The sequence below is a fragment of the Neolamprologus brichardi genome, chromosome 18, assembly GCF_056152115.1.
Source record: "Neolamprologus brichardi isolate AB-2024 chromosome 18, ASM5615211v1, whole genome shotgun sequence".
Classification (NCBI taxonomy): Eukaryota; Metazoa; Chordata; class Actinopteri; order Cichliformes; family Cichlidae; genus Neolamprologus; species Neolamprologus brichardi.
Window position 1 is genome coordinate 29,955,215 of NC_142121.1, and position 16,314 is coordinate 29,971,528.

Consider the following 16,314-nt stretch of genomic DNA (forward strand, 5'->3'; position numbering starts at 1 on the left):
AGGAAAAGAGTTTGTGATTAATAGAACGCGCAGTCAGCTAGTCTCGCATTTAGTTAAGCACCTTGAACGCACAGAGCTGGCTACCCGAGAGGACGAAGGTATGTCAGAACTTCTTAATGTCCAGGACATTATAAGTGACATACAAATGGATAAAAAACAAGGTGTGAATGAAACAGTGGATCCAGCTGTTCAGGACCAGGAAAGTAGCCAGGAGGAGATAGAGACATTAAGACTGCTCTTACAACAAAAAGAGGGTGAAATGCAGGACTTGATGAGGAATAGCACGAATCCTGCCTTAAGTCCTCGCACCCCAGTGAGAAACATTGTTCCAACAGCACCAAACAGTTCCATGTGGCGCAAAGAATTTAAGATATCAGGCCAAATAGGAGAGCCGGGGCAAAAAGACAGGCTGACATTCTCCAGTCTGGCCAGACAAATTGAAAGCGGGATCAATAGGGGCTACCCAGAATCAGAAATCACTGATGCTGTAATTCGTGCTATCACGCCAGGCTTGCAGCTAAGGAGTTATCTTGAAGGAAAAGAAAACCTCACATTACCTGCTCTTAGGAGAATCCTCAGGTCTCATTACCAGGAGAAAGGTGCCACAGAGTTATACAAACAACTTACCTCTGAGGTTCAGAGTAGTAAAGAGACACCCCAAAATTTCTTGATCAGGACAATGGACTTGAGACAGAAAATCCTGTTTGCTTCTCAGGAAGTTGAGTCCAGTCTAAAGTATGATCCAGCACTAGTCCAGAGCCTTTTCATGCATACTGTCCTGACTGGTCTTCAGAATGACAATATTAAAAGTGACCTGCAACCTTACCTCCTGCAAACAAATACTTCAGATGAGTTGTTGCTCGAGAAGGTAAATATTGCAGTCGCAAATGAAAAGGAAAGACAGGACAAAAAGAAACATGCCGCTCCATCACGAGTAACAGCTGTAAATATTGTCCAGTCTAATGATTCCCCAGTGGGAAAGAGAAGCACGGCTCAAGAGAAACCAGCCTCTCTACCCCCTGATCTTCTAACAGAAATAAAGGAAATGCGTGCTGACATGGTGCTGCTGAAAGACTTGAGGGCTGAAGTTTCCCAAATCAGAAAAACCATTCAAAAGACAACCCCAGCACCTTAGCAGCCTTTCCCCATTAAGGCTGAACAAAACTGCATGCCATTTTACCACCAGCACCCTCCTGCAGCAGCACAGGAATACCACCCAGCACATGGACCTGGGCAAGTGCATGGGACAGCACAGTTTCAACAAAGATTCGCACCACAGCGATATTATCCCTCACCGCGTTACCGTCCCAGATGTTTTGCATGTGTGCAGGCAGGTGAGGCATATTGCCAGCATTGTTTTAGGTGTGGGAGTAGTGAGCATTTCCGTGCAGGTTGTAAAGCACCTAGACTGACAAAATCAGATAGAGGGAGCCCTTTAAACTAAGGGAGGTTGCTCCCACGGGACATGGGGCAACCGACAGCATTGAAAAGTCCCAATATTGTGCTAACTGTGAGGGAAAGGAAGAGAGTATGAAGTTAAAATGTTGTTCTGTTTGTAAAATAACATTGTATTGCTCAAAAGACTGTCAAGAGACACACTGGTCTGTGCACAAAAGGTACTGTAAGCCATATACATGTTCATCTATTAAGAAACAGGAAATACAGTCAAGTTGCAAACCAAAGTGTAGGAAAAGAAGTAATCCAGTGAAGACGCCTACTGTAAAAGAGCTTGTAGGAGAGAAATGTCTCATTCAGTGCTTTCTGCACAACCAAAGAATCCAGGCACTTTGGGACACAGGTTCACAAATTTGTGCTGTAGATGCAACCTGGAAACAGACCCATTTGCCTGATGTCCAACTAAGAGATATAGCAGAACTAGTAGACCCACTTGAACCACTGCAACTTGAAGCAGCCAATGGGACGGAAATACCATATATTGGTTGGCTCGAGGTAAGCTTCAGACTTACTGCTAATGATGAAGATCTGCTAATACCCATGTTAGTGTTAAAAGGCAACCAACAGTCATGCCCCATAATTGGCTTCAATGTGATCTCACACCTAGTTGCAAACAGAGTACAGGATAAGACAAACAATAAGAATAAAGACAAACTCATGCAGACAGTAAAAGTAGCTTTTCCTCACCTCAGAAAGAGTAGGGCAAGAGCTTTTGTTAATGCAGTGACAGTGGGACAGCCATGTGAGCACAGTGTAAGAACAACAGATGAGAGAGTTGAAGTGCCTAAACAGAGCTCCATCCAAATCGAGTGTCGAGTGCAAGCCCCACCTTTCAAAGAAGATAGAACCCTGATCTTCGAGCCTCATGAGAACCCACAGTGGCCCGAAGGACTCGAGTTCTGTGATACCCTTGTTTTAGTAAAGACTGGTATGACACCAAAAATTGTCATTAGTGTACAAAATCCCACTAGCCATGACATCATACTGCCAAGTAGGACTGTTATTGGAACTGTGCAGTCTGTTGCATCAATATATCCTGCTAATGTATTCAAAACTGACTGCCTCCCTACTGCATCAGTCCGTCCCATCCAGACTAAGAGCTCAGGTGAGAACACACCTAAAAGTGAACAATGGGACCCACCTATCGACTTGACTCACCTGAATGACCACCAGAGACAAGCTGTTAGTCAGATGCTAAGAGAAGAATCAGAGTCATTCTCTAAATCTGATGATGACATAGGCTGTGTTGAAAACTTGCAAATGAACATTTCATTGAAAGATAATGAGCCAGTCACACGGACTTATCTCTCTGTACCAAAACCCTTGTATCAGGAAATGAAAAACTACCTACAGGACCTAATAGCTCAGGGGTGGGTGGAAAAATCAAACTCATCTTACTCCTCTCCGGTAGTCTGTGTGAGAAAAAAAGACGGTACACTGCGCTTGTGTATTGACTACCGAGAGCTGAATAGGAAGACTCACCCAGACCGCCACCCCATTCCCAGAGTACAAGACATCATGGACAACTTAGGTGGCAACACTCTCTTTTCTCTACTGGACCAGGGTAAAGCATACCACCAGGGGTTCATGGGCAAAGACAGTAAACACCTAACAGCTTTTGTGACCCCCTGGGGCCTGTATGAGTGGGTCAGAATCCCATTTGGACTGATGAATGCTCCAGCAGCATTTCAACGCTGCATGGAGGAGTGCTTAGAAGGGTTAAGAGATGAAATATGTGTGCCTTACCTCGATGATGTCCTTGTCTTTAGCAGAACGTTTGAGGATCATGTTGAGGATGTCAGGAAAGTGCTGCGCCGACTCAGGGAGTACAGAATCAAACTCAAACCAAGGAAGTGTGACCTGTTTAGGACAGAAGTGAGGTACCTTGGCAGGATTGTGTCAGCAGAGGGAAGCAGGATAGACCCCGCAGACACTGCTGCTGTAACAGCTTTGAAAAACAAACGGCCAGGTACTGTTGGTGAACTAAGAGCAATGTTGGGCCTACTAAGTTATTACAGACAATACATCAAGGATTTTGCCAGAATTGCAAATCCTCTGTATGACTTGCTCAAGGGACCTGCAGATGCTGAGACCCAGCGAAACGCAAGATTAAAGTGGCAAACAAAGCGAAACAGGTCTAGTGTTCCTTCGAGTACACCTATTGAGTGGACCGACATGCACCAGTTAGCACTAGAGCAGCTGATAGACTGTCTAACTCAGCCCCCTGTTCTAGGCTTTCCAGAATTTTCACAGCCATTCACCCTTCACACTGATGCGTCAAACCAGGGATTAGGTGCCGTGTTGTACCAAAAGCAGAATGGTAAGCTTCGTGTGATTGCTTATGGTTCCCGCACTTTAACTGCAGCTGAGAAGAATTACCATCTGCATTCAGGCAAGTTAGAGTTTCTTGCTCTCAAGTGGGCTATCACAGAAAAATTCCGTGATTACCTATATTATGCACCATTCTTCACCGTGTACACCGACAATAATCCACTTACCTATGTACTGTCCACTGCCAAACTGAATGCAACAGGGTGTCGATGGGTAGCAGAACTGGCAGATTTTCACTTCACAATTAAATATCGCCCTGGTAAAGAAAATGTGGACGCAGACATCCTCTCCAGGATGCCGGTAGACATGGAAACGTTTATGAATGAATGCACAGAGGAAATGGCATACGATGTAATTCAATTCAATTCAATTCAATTTTATTTATATAGCGCCAAATCACAACAAATGTCGCCTCAAGGCGCTTCATAGATACAGAGAAAAGCCCAACAATCATATGACCCCCTATGAGCAAGCACTTTGGCGACAGTGGGAAGGAAAAACTCCCTTTTAACAGGAAGAAACCTCCGGCAGAACCAGGCTCAGGGAGGGGCGGCCATCTGCTGCGACCGGTTGGGGTGAGAGAAGGAAGACAGGATAAAAGACATGCTGTGGAAGAGAGACAGAGATTAATAACAGATACGATTCAATACAGAGAGGTCTGTTAACACATAGTGAGTGAGAAAGGTGACTGGAAAGGAAAAACTCAATGCATCATGGGAATCCCCCGGCAGCCTACATCTATTGCAGCATAACTAAGGGAGGATTCAGGGTCACCTGGTCCAGCCCTAACTATATGCTTTAGCAAAAAGGAAAGTTTTAAGCCTAATCTTAAAAGTAGAGATAGTGTCTGTCTCCCGAATCCAAACTGGAAGCTGGTTCCACAGAAGAGGGGCCTGAAAACTGAAGGCTCTCCCTCCCATTCTACTTTTAAATACTCTAGGAACAACAAGTAGGCCTGCAGAGCGGGAGCGAAGTGCTCTAATAGGGTGATATGGTACTACAAGGTCATTAAGATAAGATGGGGCCTGATTATTTAAGACCTTGTATGTGAGGAGCAGGATTTTGAATTCAATTCTGGATTTAACAGGAAGCCAATGAAGGGAAGCCAAAACAGGAGAAATATGCTCTCTCTTTCTAGTCCCTGTCATGGCCTGTCAATTGGAGCAACCACACAGGCAGTGGAAAGGCAGGATGACTCCAATGTGTCATGGTCCATGGGTGTCTCAGTCAGGTGTTCAGCCATGGCCACAGATGTTTCCATCATCCCTCTGACAAAAGGCCAGATCAAACAGGACCAGAGAAGTGATCCTACTATTGGACCTGTAATTCAGTGTAAACTAACACAGGAAAAACCATCACGTTCCGAACTAAGACAACTCAGCCCACAGGTCATATGTCTCCTGAGGGAGTGGGACAAATTGGAGATGGATGAGAATGGGATCTTGCACAGAAAAACAGCAAACAGAAAACAGTTGGTCCTACCAGAAATACACAAAAGTACTGTACTAAAGGAGCTACATGATGAAATGGGCCATCAAGGTGTAGAGAGAACATTGTCACTGATACGGGACCGGTTTTACTGGCCCTATATGCAACGGGAAGTAGAGGATTATGTGACCAGAAGGTGTGTTTGCATAAAACAGAAGAAGCCGTGTCATGAGAGCAGAGCACCACTGACTAATATTGTCACCACTCAACCATTTGAACTTGTCTCAATTGATTTCCTGCACCTTGACAAGTGCAAAGGGGGTTATGAATACATCCTTGTAGTCATTGACCATTTCACACGCTTCGCCCAAGTGTATGCCACAACTTCCAAATCAGGTAAAACGGCTGCAGACAAAATCTTTAATGACTATGCTTTAAGATTTGGCTTTCCAGCACGAATACATCATGATCAAGGTGCTGAATTTGAAAATCATCTGTTTGCACAACTGAAAAACTACTGTGGAGTTGCTGGGTCCAGGACTACTCCCTACCATCCCCAAGGGAATGGACAAGTGGAGCGGTTTAATAGGACACTACTCCAGATGCTGAAAACACTCTCAGAGAGTCAGAAAACTAACTGGAAAGACTCGCTTAACAAACTGATTTATGCCTATAATTGTACCCGCAGCGAGGTAACTGGATTTTCCCCTTTTTACTTGTTATACGGACGCTCCCCACGATTGCCAATCGACATGCTGTTCAGCTTGACCTCAGAACAAGGAGATGGCAATCACCATGACTACATGGTAAAATGGAAACAAGGCATGGAAGAAGCATATGAGATCACGAGAGAAAACGCTCATAGCAAGGTGAAGAGATCAGTATTACAGCCAGGTGATCGTATTTTAATAAGGAACATGACACCTCGAGGAGGTCCAGGCAAGCTGAGGAACCACTGGGAGGATGTGGTTCACACAGTCGTTCGTCAGGCCAGCAGAGATATCCCAGTTTATGAACTCAGACCTGAGAAAGCAAAAGGGAGATCAAGGATATTGCATCGCAATCTTCTCCTGCCATGTGACCATCTGCCTGTTGAAACTAAAGTGCGACCACGAACAAGAAAAAGAGCTGTGGAGACAAGTGAGGAAGTGGAACAAGCTGAGGAAGAGGATGACGATGATGAGTACTATCCAGTGTCATCTCAGCAGCCATTTGAGGCACTTTACCCTCAGACATTGAATCCTATGAGCACTGATGAACCAGCCAAACACCTTCAAACAGTGGAAAACATGTCATCTGAGCCAGAGAATGAACATGAAGAACTGAACCAATGTGAACAACTACCTGACCAAGAGGAAAATTATGTCGAAGAGCCATCAGTGGAGGAACCTGTTCCTGCACCTGTTCAGGAACAGGTTCCTCCACTCCATACAGTTATCAGTGGCATACTGCCACTGATAACTGTATGGACTTGAGTGAAAAGAAACATTGTGATCACACACGAAACACATTACTGAACAGAGACAATGTACTTACACTCCACACCAACCACAAGTAAATGGACTGTTTAACACAGAATTCATATTCAAAGTGACTTTTGGACATTGAACTGATTCATATTGTGCTTGCAGCTTAACACACACATCCAAAGCACACCACATGGCTACGGCCACTTGTATCACTCTCATGGACATTGGTCAAAGGAGAGAGTGACTGCTTTGACAAGCTGCACTAAAAGGACTTTGTTCACAAGCCAGCAGCAGACTGTGTTAATGTAACTGCATGGACACTGTAATTCATACAGACTGTATGAGAACACTGAAAGACTTTGGGTAATAACCCACACTAAAGAATGTATGAAAAGAGTTCCAGCTTGTGAAACTATTCTTGTAGAGTACATATAAGGTACAAGAAACAGTTATAGTATGCAATGGTTTATTGTATGTGGTTTTGGTGATGTTAATGGTCATAACTCCACGCTTGTGCTAAATGTTAAACATTTGGATGTTGAGGACAACATCTATTCAGAGGGGGAGTATGTGGTGGATCATAAATTTGATTAGTTTTGAAGTTGTACATCTCTGTTCCTTACATTTCATGTGGTGCATTTATTAATGTTTTATTTGTTGCTTTGACTGTTTTTGAATAGAATATGCAGTGGGAATATAGAGGGAGATATGTAGTGAAAGTTTTGCCTGGGTTGATTGTGCGTCGATCCATTGGTAATGCCTCAGGGCTCCAGTAGGTGGGTTCGCGCTCTTCCTCCTTCACTCAATACAGACGAGTGAGAGTGAGAGCTGCGTGTCTGTGCCATTCTTTCACCTCTCCTCACTATTTCCCCTGTTTAAGGGCACAACAGTTGGCTGGAAATGAGTGATGAACGAGGAATTGTGTAACTGTAACTGTGCTTGTTACTTACTGCTTGTGACTCATCCAGTGAGCTTTTGAGGACCTGCAATTAATGGGCTTCTCTCATTTGTTCCATGCTGACAAACATCGCAGTGTCCTTATGTTACTTTAGAAAGGCTGAAATGTTTTGGGCTTGTGGTGGCACGGTTAAAGAAGACTGTGTAAGTTTAGAATAAAACTTTGATAAAGGTGTCCGAGAGAGAATTGGAGATGCTGTGTTTGCTCCGATGCAACATGACAATAACAAAATACATAAATAAATAAATAAATAAATAAATAAATAAATAAATGGGCTTGTGAAACCACTACACTGAAATAATCTGTAAAACTCGTGAAACAGACTGAGCTATTTTAATAAGTACTCGTGTCCATTTGCTTTCATTAGAGGTCTTCTGTTTCCGAAAGCATTTGAATGTATCTTTTTTTTCTCTTGACTATAGTTTCGAATTGCTCAGACAGGAATTAGTTAACTTCTCTGGCAACACACCAGAAAGCAACAGCAGAGGCTCAGTCTTGGATCTCGGTGAAGAATGGCCAAAACTATTACATCCACTTTGGCAGACACTCTGGAGAACCTGTCAAAGGGGGAGTTTGAGAGGTTCTGCCACAAGCTTCTGGACCGCAGAGAAGAGCCGCGGGTGAAACGCAGCCACGTGGAGGACAAAAGCCGTCTGCAGATCACAGACGTGCTGGTGTCTACTTTTACCGAGGAGGGGGCTCTGACGGTGGTTCTCGAGATCCTGGAAGCGATCGGCTGCAATCAGCCAGCGAAAGAACTCGGCAAATCAACTGCGATTCTGCATCGATAAAGTAAAACCCACACAGACAGAGGTCGGGATTTAATGAGGGCTGAGTGTTGGGCTACTGCATGCTACAGAGCGAAAACTTAACGACCGATCGACTAATAACGAGTTTTGACGGGGCTGATGGCAGATTCGCACATTTATACAATAAATTAAATTAACTCCAGTCCCACAATACAATCTGGACTTAGACTTTTTTTTGGTAATAATAATCTTATAAAATGTCCTGATCGCTCTGATGGAGTTGCTGGCTGCTTCATTCCTCTGTATAAATGTACAACTAAAGCAATAATACGTGATGGCTGTAAGGTCAGGTACTTTAATGAATGTAATATTACACCCATGTGTGATGTTTTAATATTGCTGTTTTTCTCTGTGTGATCGACTGAAACACCGTCACAGGGATCGGACTCTAACACTGTGTCTTCATTTTTGCAGAGGATGCTATAGATGGAAACTTCTCAAAACCTGGTCCCAGTGACAGTGAGTTTCTGCTCTCTTTTACCTTTCCTGCTATGAGACGTGGCTGATTTACTGTTTTCCTTTACTCTTTACCAACATTTCACAGTATAGACCAGCGCTACTTTTGACAGCAACATTTGAGTTAGTTTTAATCTAAAGTCTAAATTCTTTTAGCTTTAGTCTGCAAACACGTTTTTATGGGAGCACGGAAGCTTTCCTTGCCCTTCCCACCCTTATTACCTGCAGCAGATCAAATTGCGCATAAAAGGGGAGTGACTTATTGGATCGCTCCACCCATCTCTATACACAATTAATGAATTCTGGATGAGTTCTTGTCTCTCCAAAACATTCTGTTCTCAATTTTATTAGTTTAGTGTCAGTACATTTAATCATAGTTGTTGTCCTCGTGCATTAATTTTCATTTAGTTATTGTTTTGGATTTTTTTCCATTTTGTTTTTTTATGCAGAAAGAAACAACTAACCAGGTCTGCTGGTTGTTGCACCAGCTCAGTGTTGCTAGCTTTAATTGACGAATATTGGCGATTTGTGTTGAACTACGTAGTTATAATTGCTACTATTTAGTTATTAATGGTTACTGATCATCTGAACATTTAACCACAGTTCAGCTGGTGCACCCTGCTCCAAGTCAGGTTTAAAAGTCAGACACAAATCCACAAATAACTTCAGAAAAGTCTCAAAACAGAATCGTAAAAAAAAAAGAATTCAAGTCTGTTGCTAATTTACATCATATGAATTTTATTAGCAATACATATATCAGCTTTCCAATTAGCTGCTTCTTGGTGCCACATTAAATTACTGGTTTCGACCGCTGAACGTTCAGACACTCACAGGTCCAAACATCTTTGCCTCCATTTCTTCTTGTTATTTTTCAACAGACACAACATGGAGTTTTGTTCCAGCTGAGGAGCTAGTTATGCAACCTAACCTAACCATCACTGGTTACAGGTCAAAACCCATTGTTGTGCTTCACCAGTAGGGCTCCTGAAGTAAACTGATTAAACTTTATATTATCTCTCTGACACAAATGTTGTAACTTATTGAACTGCTCTGCCTTTCTAGAAGTAGGACCTCACCTCCATTTGACTGGAGCTGTCTTGTGATAGAAGGGAATCAGAGAGAAACAGAGTTGCACATCCAACCTGAACATGATCTCAGACACAACATTTCTGTGTGTGTAATCACTATGCTGAAGTAACGAAGCTTAATCAGGCTTAGGTAGAAACAGGGTGTCAATGATATGTAAGTTCTTCAGTTCAGGGAAAGTACTTTAAATGTCTTCATCAGTTTGCAGGAGGTTGAGGAAAGTTCTGCAGGTATCTTCTGCTTTTCTCATGATCTTATCCACAAGCTCAACGTGTCCCTCCACATCTTCGCAGTTGATACTTTCAGTATCTGGAGAAGTCTTTGTGTGCAAAGACACAAATCAGTGTTGTGGGCCTGTGACATTGATTCACAGGCCCACAATGAGCTTATTCACTGTTACAGAGTGAGACGTTATATGCTGGCCATGTTTATAGTCTTATTTCCCAAAGGCCCAGGTCACCAAGATGTCGGGAAAGGACACCAGCTACTCCAGGAAGAGGTACAAGCAGGTGAATAGGAGAAGCGAGTGAGCAGGGCCGTAGGACTCAGGCAGCAGGGAGTGTGGACAAGGTGGGAGAGTACCTTGCAGCGCCAAGTCATCATGCAGGCAGATTTCCACAAAGTCCAATTCCTTGTGCAGGCAGTATACAGCACCCTGCCAAGCCCAGTTAACCTCCATGTGTGGGGGAAGAGTAAGACATCAGACTGTCTGCTGTGCTCTAGAAGAGGCACCCTAGAACACCTCCTCAGGAGCTACCGAAAGGCCCTGGCTGACGGTCGGTATCTGTGGCGTCACAACCAGGTGCTCAGAGTAGTTCCTGAGCAAGCACCATCACACTCCAGAGAAGGCAATTTCTTTCATTAAGGCTGGAGAGAAACCCCAGGTGTGCCCACAGTTAACAGCTGGCCTCCTCAGCACAGTCTCGGATTGGCAGCTACAGGCTGACCGGGGTAAACAGCTAAAGTTCCCCCAGCACATCTTAAAAACATCCCTCTAGCCACACATGATCATCACTTCGGAGGCCTCAAAACAACTGAATATGCTGGAACTTACAGTGCCCTGGGAAGAGCGGATCAAGAAGGCCAACGAGAGGAAATGCGCTGAGGACGAGGAACTAGTGCAGGGAACGGGGCTGGAAGACATTCTATGAGCCCATCGAAGTGGGATGAAGGGGCTTTGCAGGTCAATCACTCTGCAAAGTCCTCGGCCGGCTAGGTGTGGGTGGGTCAGCCAAGAAGAGGGCCATCCAGACTGTGAGTGAAACTGCAGAGAGAGCCACAAGGTGGCTGTGGATAAAGAGAGCGGATCTGTGGATAGCTATTGGTACGCAAGTTGTGGCCTGATCACCCCTGACTTGGTCGCCAGGGTGAGGATGTATGATTTTGCGAGACCCGAAACACCTGATTACTCCAGGATACATCGCCGAAGATGCATACCAGTGCATCCAGGAGATGTTTCTTGCATAGTTAATGTTAAAAATATTAAAAAGTTCATATGAAGTTTTTCTAAAGTTTGGGTCACTGAGGGCACTTTTGTGCAGCCTCTTAGCATTATTTGAGGATCTGAGAGTCAGAGATAGATGTTACTTTGCTGCATGAAGCAGTGCAGAAACCGGATCAACAACTGGCAATTATTTTAGAGAACTACACACAAAGTACAGGATCCACTTCCATATACCAGAACATGTACGCATGAAATTGTATATGTTGGTAACACCATCGAATGATTGTGATCATTACAGGCGCCCGGCATCCACAGCAGCAGTTCAAGTTACCTCCTGATGTCAGTATGGATATTGAGGTATATGTGTGTCTGTAAATGTGTGTTTCTGAGCAGTTAATGTTGCAGTTTGTCAGTTTCCTGACCGCTGTGTTTTATTCCCACAGAATACCCATGAGCCACTGCCCACTCCTCCTCCTAATGAGGTAATCCATTCACAGGTTCTCATGCTTTCATTCATTCTTTTGTCACATCAGTAACATTTATCATCAGTCTGTTTTCTGTGTTTGTGTCCTGTAGTCAGACAACTACAAACTGACTCATAACCCACGTGGTTGGTGCGTGGTCTTCAACAATGAGATCTTCACAGGAACACATCTGAAGGATCGAAGAGGAACTCAGGAGGATGCAGGTACAGTTCTTGACTTCAAACAGTCACATGACCTGATTTATGTATGACTGTTTTATCTGGAAGCTCCTGAGCCCTGTAACAATTAATGCATATATACGTATGCCATGACCATGTAATGTACTTATAATCCTTCTTTTGCTTCTTTTCTGTCTGATACAGATGCTCTGAATGCAGTGTTCACTCGCTTAGGTTTTCAAGTGAAGATACACAACAACTGTACTGCAGAGCAGATGAAGAAGAAAATAAATGATCTTGGCAGGATTAATTTTACAAGTGATGATGCCTTGGTGCGTAGACACATCTTCGGAGTTGTAGTACTTCATACATATGCACTTATTTTGAAATTTAGTTTGAAAAAAGAGTTATCTGAGAAGATAATACAAGCAGCAGGCTCTGAGGCTCTTACCATAAACGTAACCTACAGACACTTTACCATAAAACCATAACTTATCAGTATTACATTTACATTTTTTCAGCTATTGTTTATCATTTACTGTGCAGATATGCAGTATCAGGCTTCTCAAAAAGGTCTTAGATCAGCACATTTCTAAAAAATGTTACCATGTAGTGCATGTCTCTGTGATTGTAACAGCAGCAACATGTCAGCAGTAGTGTTAGTATAATTAATAAAACATATATCTACCTCTGATTTAAGGTGGTGTTCGTGCTTTCACATGGAGAAAAGGAGTGTGTCTTTGGCACTGATGGGGAAAGGGTGCTCCTGAAAGAGCTGACGGACCCCTTTACAAGTAAAAGAGCCTCAACCTTGACAGGGAAGCCCAAACTCTTCTTCATTCAAGCCTGTCAAGGTGATGGATACCAGAAAGGATACCGTCCCTGCAGCAGAGAGGACGAGAACCGAAAAAAAGAAGCATGGCAAGCTGACGACTCAAGCCCTGATGAGACAGTGCCTGAGCTAGCAGACTTTCTGATCGGCATGGCCACAGTAGAGGAGTGCAAGTCCTTTCGAAACACACTCACAGGATCTATCTACATCCAGGAGCTGTGCAAACAGCTGAAAATAGCAGCGGAAAGGTGAGTTAAAATGATTAGTTTCTTTATAGCAGACCACACCACTGTCATATGGGAAGGTTGTAGTGCAGTAGTTTCCTACAGAGTAGATTTTTTAAAATGTCACATACAGTTCGGTCCATAGAATTTTGGACAAAAACAAAAATGTAGTAGTTTTCCCTTTTTAGAACACCTCAATAAATTTTCACACAATCATGATGTGACTGAAGTGAAGACTTTGAGCTTTGCGTTTTACAAAAAGCACAGGTTTAACAGTTCCAAAAGTACTCATCTTCACACAAACTCCACCATTTTCTGAGACTCAAAAGTAATGAGGGAAGGCAAATCAAATACATCAAATCTCTGTACATTTCTGTCTGCCTGCTTTTGGTGTTTTCAAACATGGTGTTGGCATGAGTTGGGTCTTTTGTTAAAATTTTGAAACTATCCTAAATGTGTCTTTTTTTTATTCTCATGTTGTCCTTGCAGACAGGAGATGGACGATATCCTCACTGTCCTGACACGTGTGAACAGGGAGATCAGCAAAGGAGAGTATTCAACCCACAAACCAATGCCGGAGCCCAAATACACTCTCACCAAGAAGCTTGTCCTCAAATATATATGACCTGACTGTGACCAAATACAACATTGCAAGTCTACACAATTCCTGCATAGAAAAATGTTTTTCACCTCAGAATCATGCATTCTTTCTTTGGCCTATAGTTCTATTTACCTAAATTACATTTTTAATAGGGAAGACATGTTTGTTTGGTTTTTTGTCATGAAATAAAAAAAAAACATTTAAGTGGTTTGTATTATTTAATACGAACCACTGAACATTATTTAATGTTCACAGAGAACGATTGACTCTTACACCACCTCTTACCTTTGAGCAGCTGCCAAAAAGAAACATTACAGGTAAAGGAGGTGCAGAGGTGCACCTCTGCACCTCTGCCATGTCCACACTAATTCGTTTTCGTTTGAAAACACATCTTTTTCTCTCTGTTTTGGCCTTCCGTCCACACTCAGATGATGTTGTTGGTGAAGGTAAACAGAGCTTTTTGAAAACGCTCTCCAAAGCAGATACATTTGAAAACGTTTTTGTGTCGCAGTGTGGACAGCAAACCCGGAGCCTTTACAAAAACAATGACACATTTTAGTCACATGATGCAGTCATGTGACCAATTAAATTAAGATAGCGGAGGGCCTTATACAGCAGTTGTTTAGTTTGCTCTCAATTTTGACAGCCCTATTAAAGTTTAATATCAGTCTGTACATGCTCCAGATGGCTTTTCTTTCATTCTCACTCGCTTTTGCAACTTTGTACTTCTGTGTTAATCGCAGCAACAACGCCACCTCATTGTCAGTCCATTAAAAAAACTCTTTTTCCTCAACATTTTGCCGTGATGTTTCAAAGAGCCTAAACGGCAGACCGATATGATGCAGGTCGAATCGTCTTATGTTTCACAGATGCGCAATACAGGAACGTAAGCAGTTTTAGCAAATAATAGCAGCTCATATTATATCAGGTGAAAGGAGTCAAAACTCTGCAAAGTGTATAAGACTCGTGCGACAGCAGCAGAGGGCACTTTAGGAGAGCGCGTGCATTCAGTAACGTGACACGCGAATGATGAAAATGAGTCCGCGCCTTTCAGACCTCGCTGTGTGGGTGTGCCTTCAGAGAGATTCGTCCAGAGCCCAGCCTGCTTCCACAGTTCCAGTAAGAAAAACTTTTCACATCTGCCCACTTCTGCCGGTGCTTCTCTGAATAACAACATCGCAACATAACCCCCTTGAAAATATTCTGCAGTAGAACAAAAACTGAAGAAAACCATGAATTAACATATGAACATTACCTGATGCTGAACTGAAGTGAGCAAAGTTACACAGGTTTTATTAGATACATAGCTAAGGGTTTTGCAATTTTTTTATGTTTATTCATAAGACTTTAAGGGCAAGATTACATAAAATCACACCAGACAAAAAACTATAACATCCAAGCACAGCAAGAAAGACAAAAATGAAAAAAAAACAAAAAAGCAAAAAAAAAAACAGGGAAACAAGGGGGAAAAACACCAGTTAGCCAGTTCAAATCAAATGTTCAAGAAAGATGCTAGTGTCCAAAGAAAATGAACTCCTGTGTGAAGTTAAACAGGGCAACAGAGAATTCACCGAGTCCAAAAGAGGTGGGGAACAAGTCCAGGAAGGAATCAGGGTCCGGTAGAAGTGTGGTTTCACATAAACACAAAGTACAGTCAAATGAGTTAAAGATTTTGTTGAATCCCTGACCCTCCCTCCACCCTTTTCCGGCTGCGGACCATGGCCTCAGATTTGGAGGTGCTTATTCTCATTCCCATCACTTCACACTCGGCTGCGAACCGTTCCAAGGCGAGCTGGAGGCCATGAACTGACGAAGCCAACAGGACCACATCATCTGCGAAAAGCAGAGGTGAGATCCTGAGACCACCAAAATGAAAGCCTTCCGCCACTTGGCTACACCTAGAAATTCTGTCCATTCTAATGGAGCGATTCTGTTCATCATAAAAATTAAGAACAGAATCGTTGACAAAGTGCAGACCTGGCGGAGCCCATCACATACCAGGAACGAGTCCGACTTATTGCCGGCTATGCGGACCAAGCTCTTGCAACAATCGTATAAGGACTGAATGGCCCGTAGCAATGGGCCAGACACCCCACACTCCCGGAGCACCCCCCACAGGACCCCCGAGGGACACGGTCAAATGCCTTCTCCAAGTCCACAAAACACATGTAGACTTGTTGGGCAAATTCCCATGCGCCATTGAGTATCCTCGAGAGGGTAAGGAGCTGGTCCAGTGTTCCACGGCCAGGACGAAAACCACATTGTTCCTCCTGTATCCGAGGTTCGACTAACAGACGAACTCTCCTCTCCGGCACCCTGGCATAGACTTTCCCAGGGAGGCTGAGGAGTGTGATCCCCCTGTAGTTGGAACACACCCTCCGGTCCCTCTTCTTAAAGATGGGGACCACCACCCCGGTCTGCCAGTCCAGGGGTACTGCCCCTGATCCCCACGCAACATTGCAGAGACGTGTCAACCAAGACAGCCCTACAACATTCAGACTGCTACATCCAACTGTCCATAGAATTCAATTCTATTCTATTCTATTCTATTCTATTCTATTCTATTCTATTCTATGCT

At 43.5% G+C, this 16,314-nt stretch overlaps 1 protein-coding gene across 1 annotated transcript; it reads left to right on the plus strand.

Moving 5' to 3' along the window:
- Positions 1-8,153: 8,153 nt before the first annotated feature.
- LOC102778693 (caspase-8-like) lies at positions 8,154-13,760 on the plus strand. The gene is made up of 8 exons (XM_087831258.1): positions 8,154-8,403; positions 8,865-8,909; positions 11,735-11,793; positions 11,880-11,918; positions 12,013-12,124; positions 12,284-12,411; positions 12,780-13,159; positions 13,625-13,760. Exons 1-8 carry the CDS (start codon positions 8,154-8,156, stop codon positions 13,758-13,760), a joined length of 1,149 nt encoding a protein of 382 aa, XP_087687384.1.
- Positions 13,761-16,314: the final 2,554 nt, after the last annotated feature.

Bases quoted from the DNA above. Each gene is read 5' to 3' on its own strand.
- LOC102778693 (XM_087831258.1), top strand. From the start codon at position 8,154: ATGGCCAAAACTATTACATCCACTTTGGCAGACACTCTGGAGAACCTG. The intron at 12,125-12,283 runs GTACAGTTCTTG...TGTCTGATACAG, and splicing joins AGGAACTCAGGAGGATGCAG to ATGCTCTGAATGCAGTGTTC. The intron at 13,160-13,624 runs GTGAGTTAAAAT...TTGTCCTTGCAG, and splicing joins CTGAAAATAGCAGCGGAAAG to ACAGGAGATGGACGATATCC.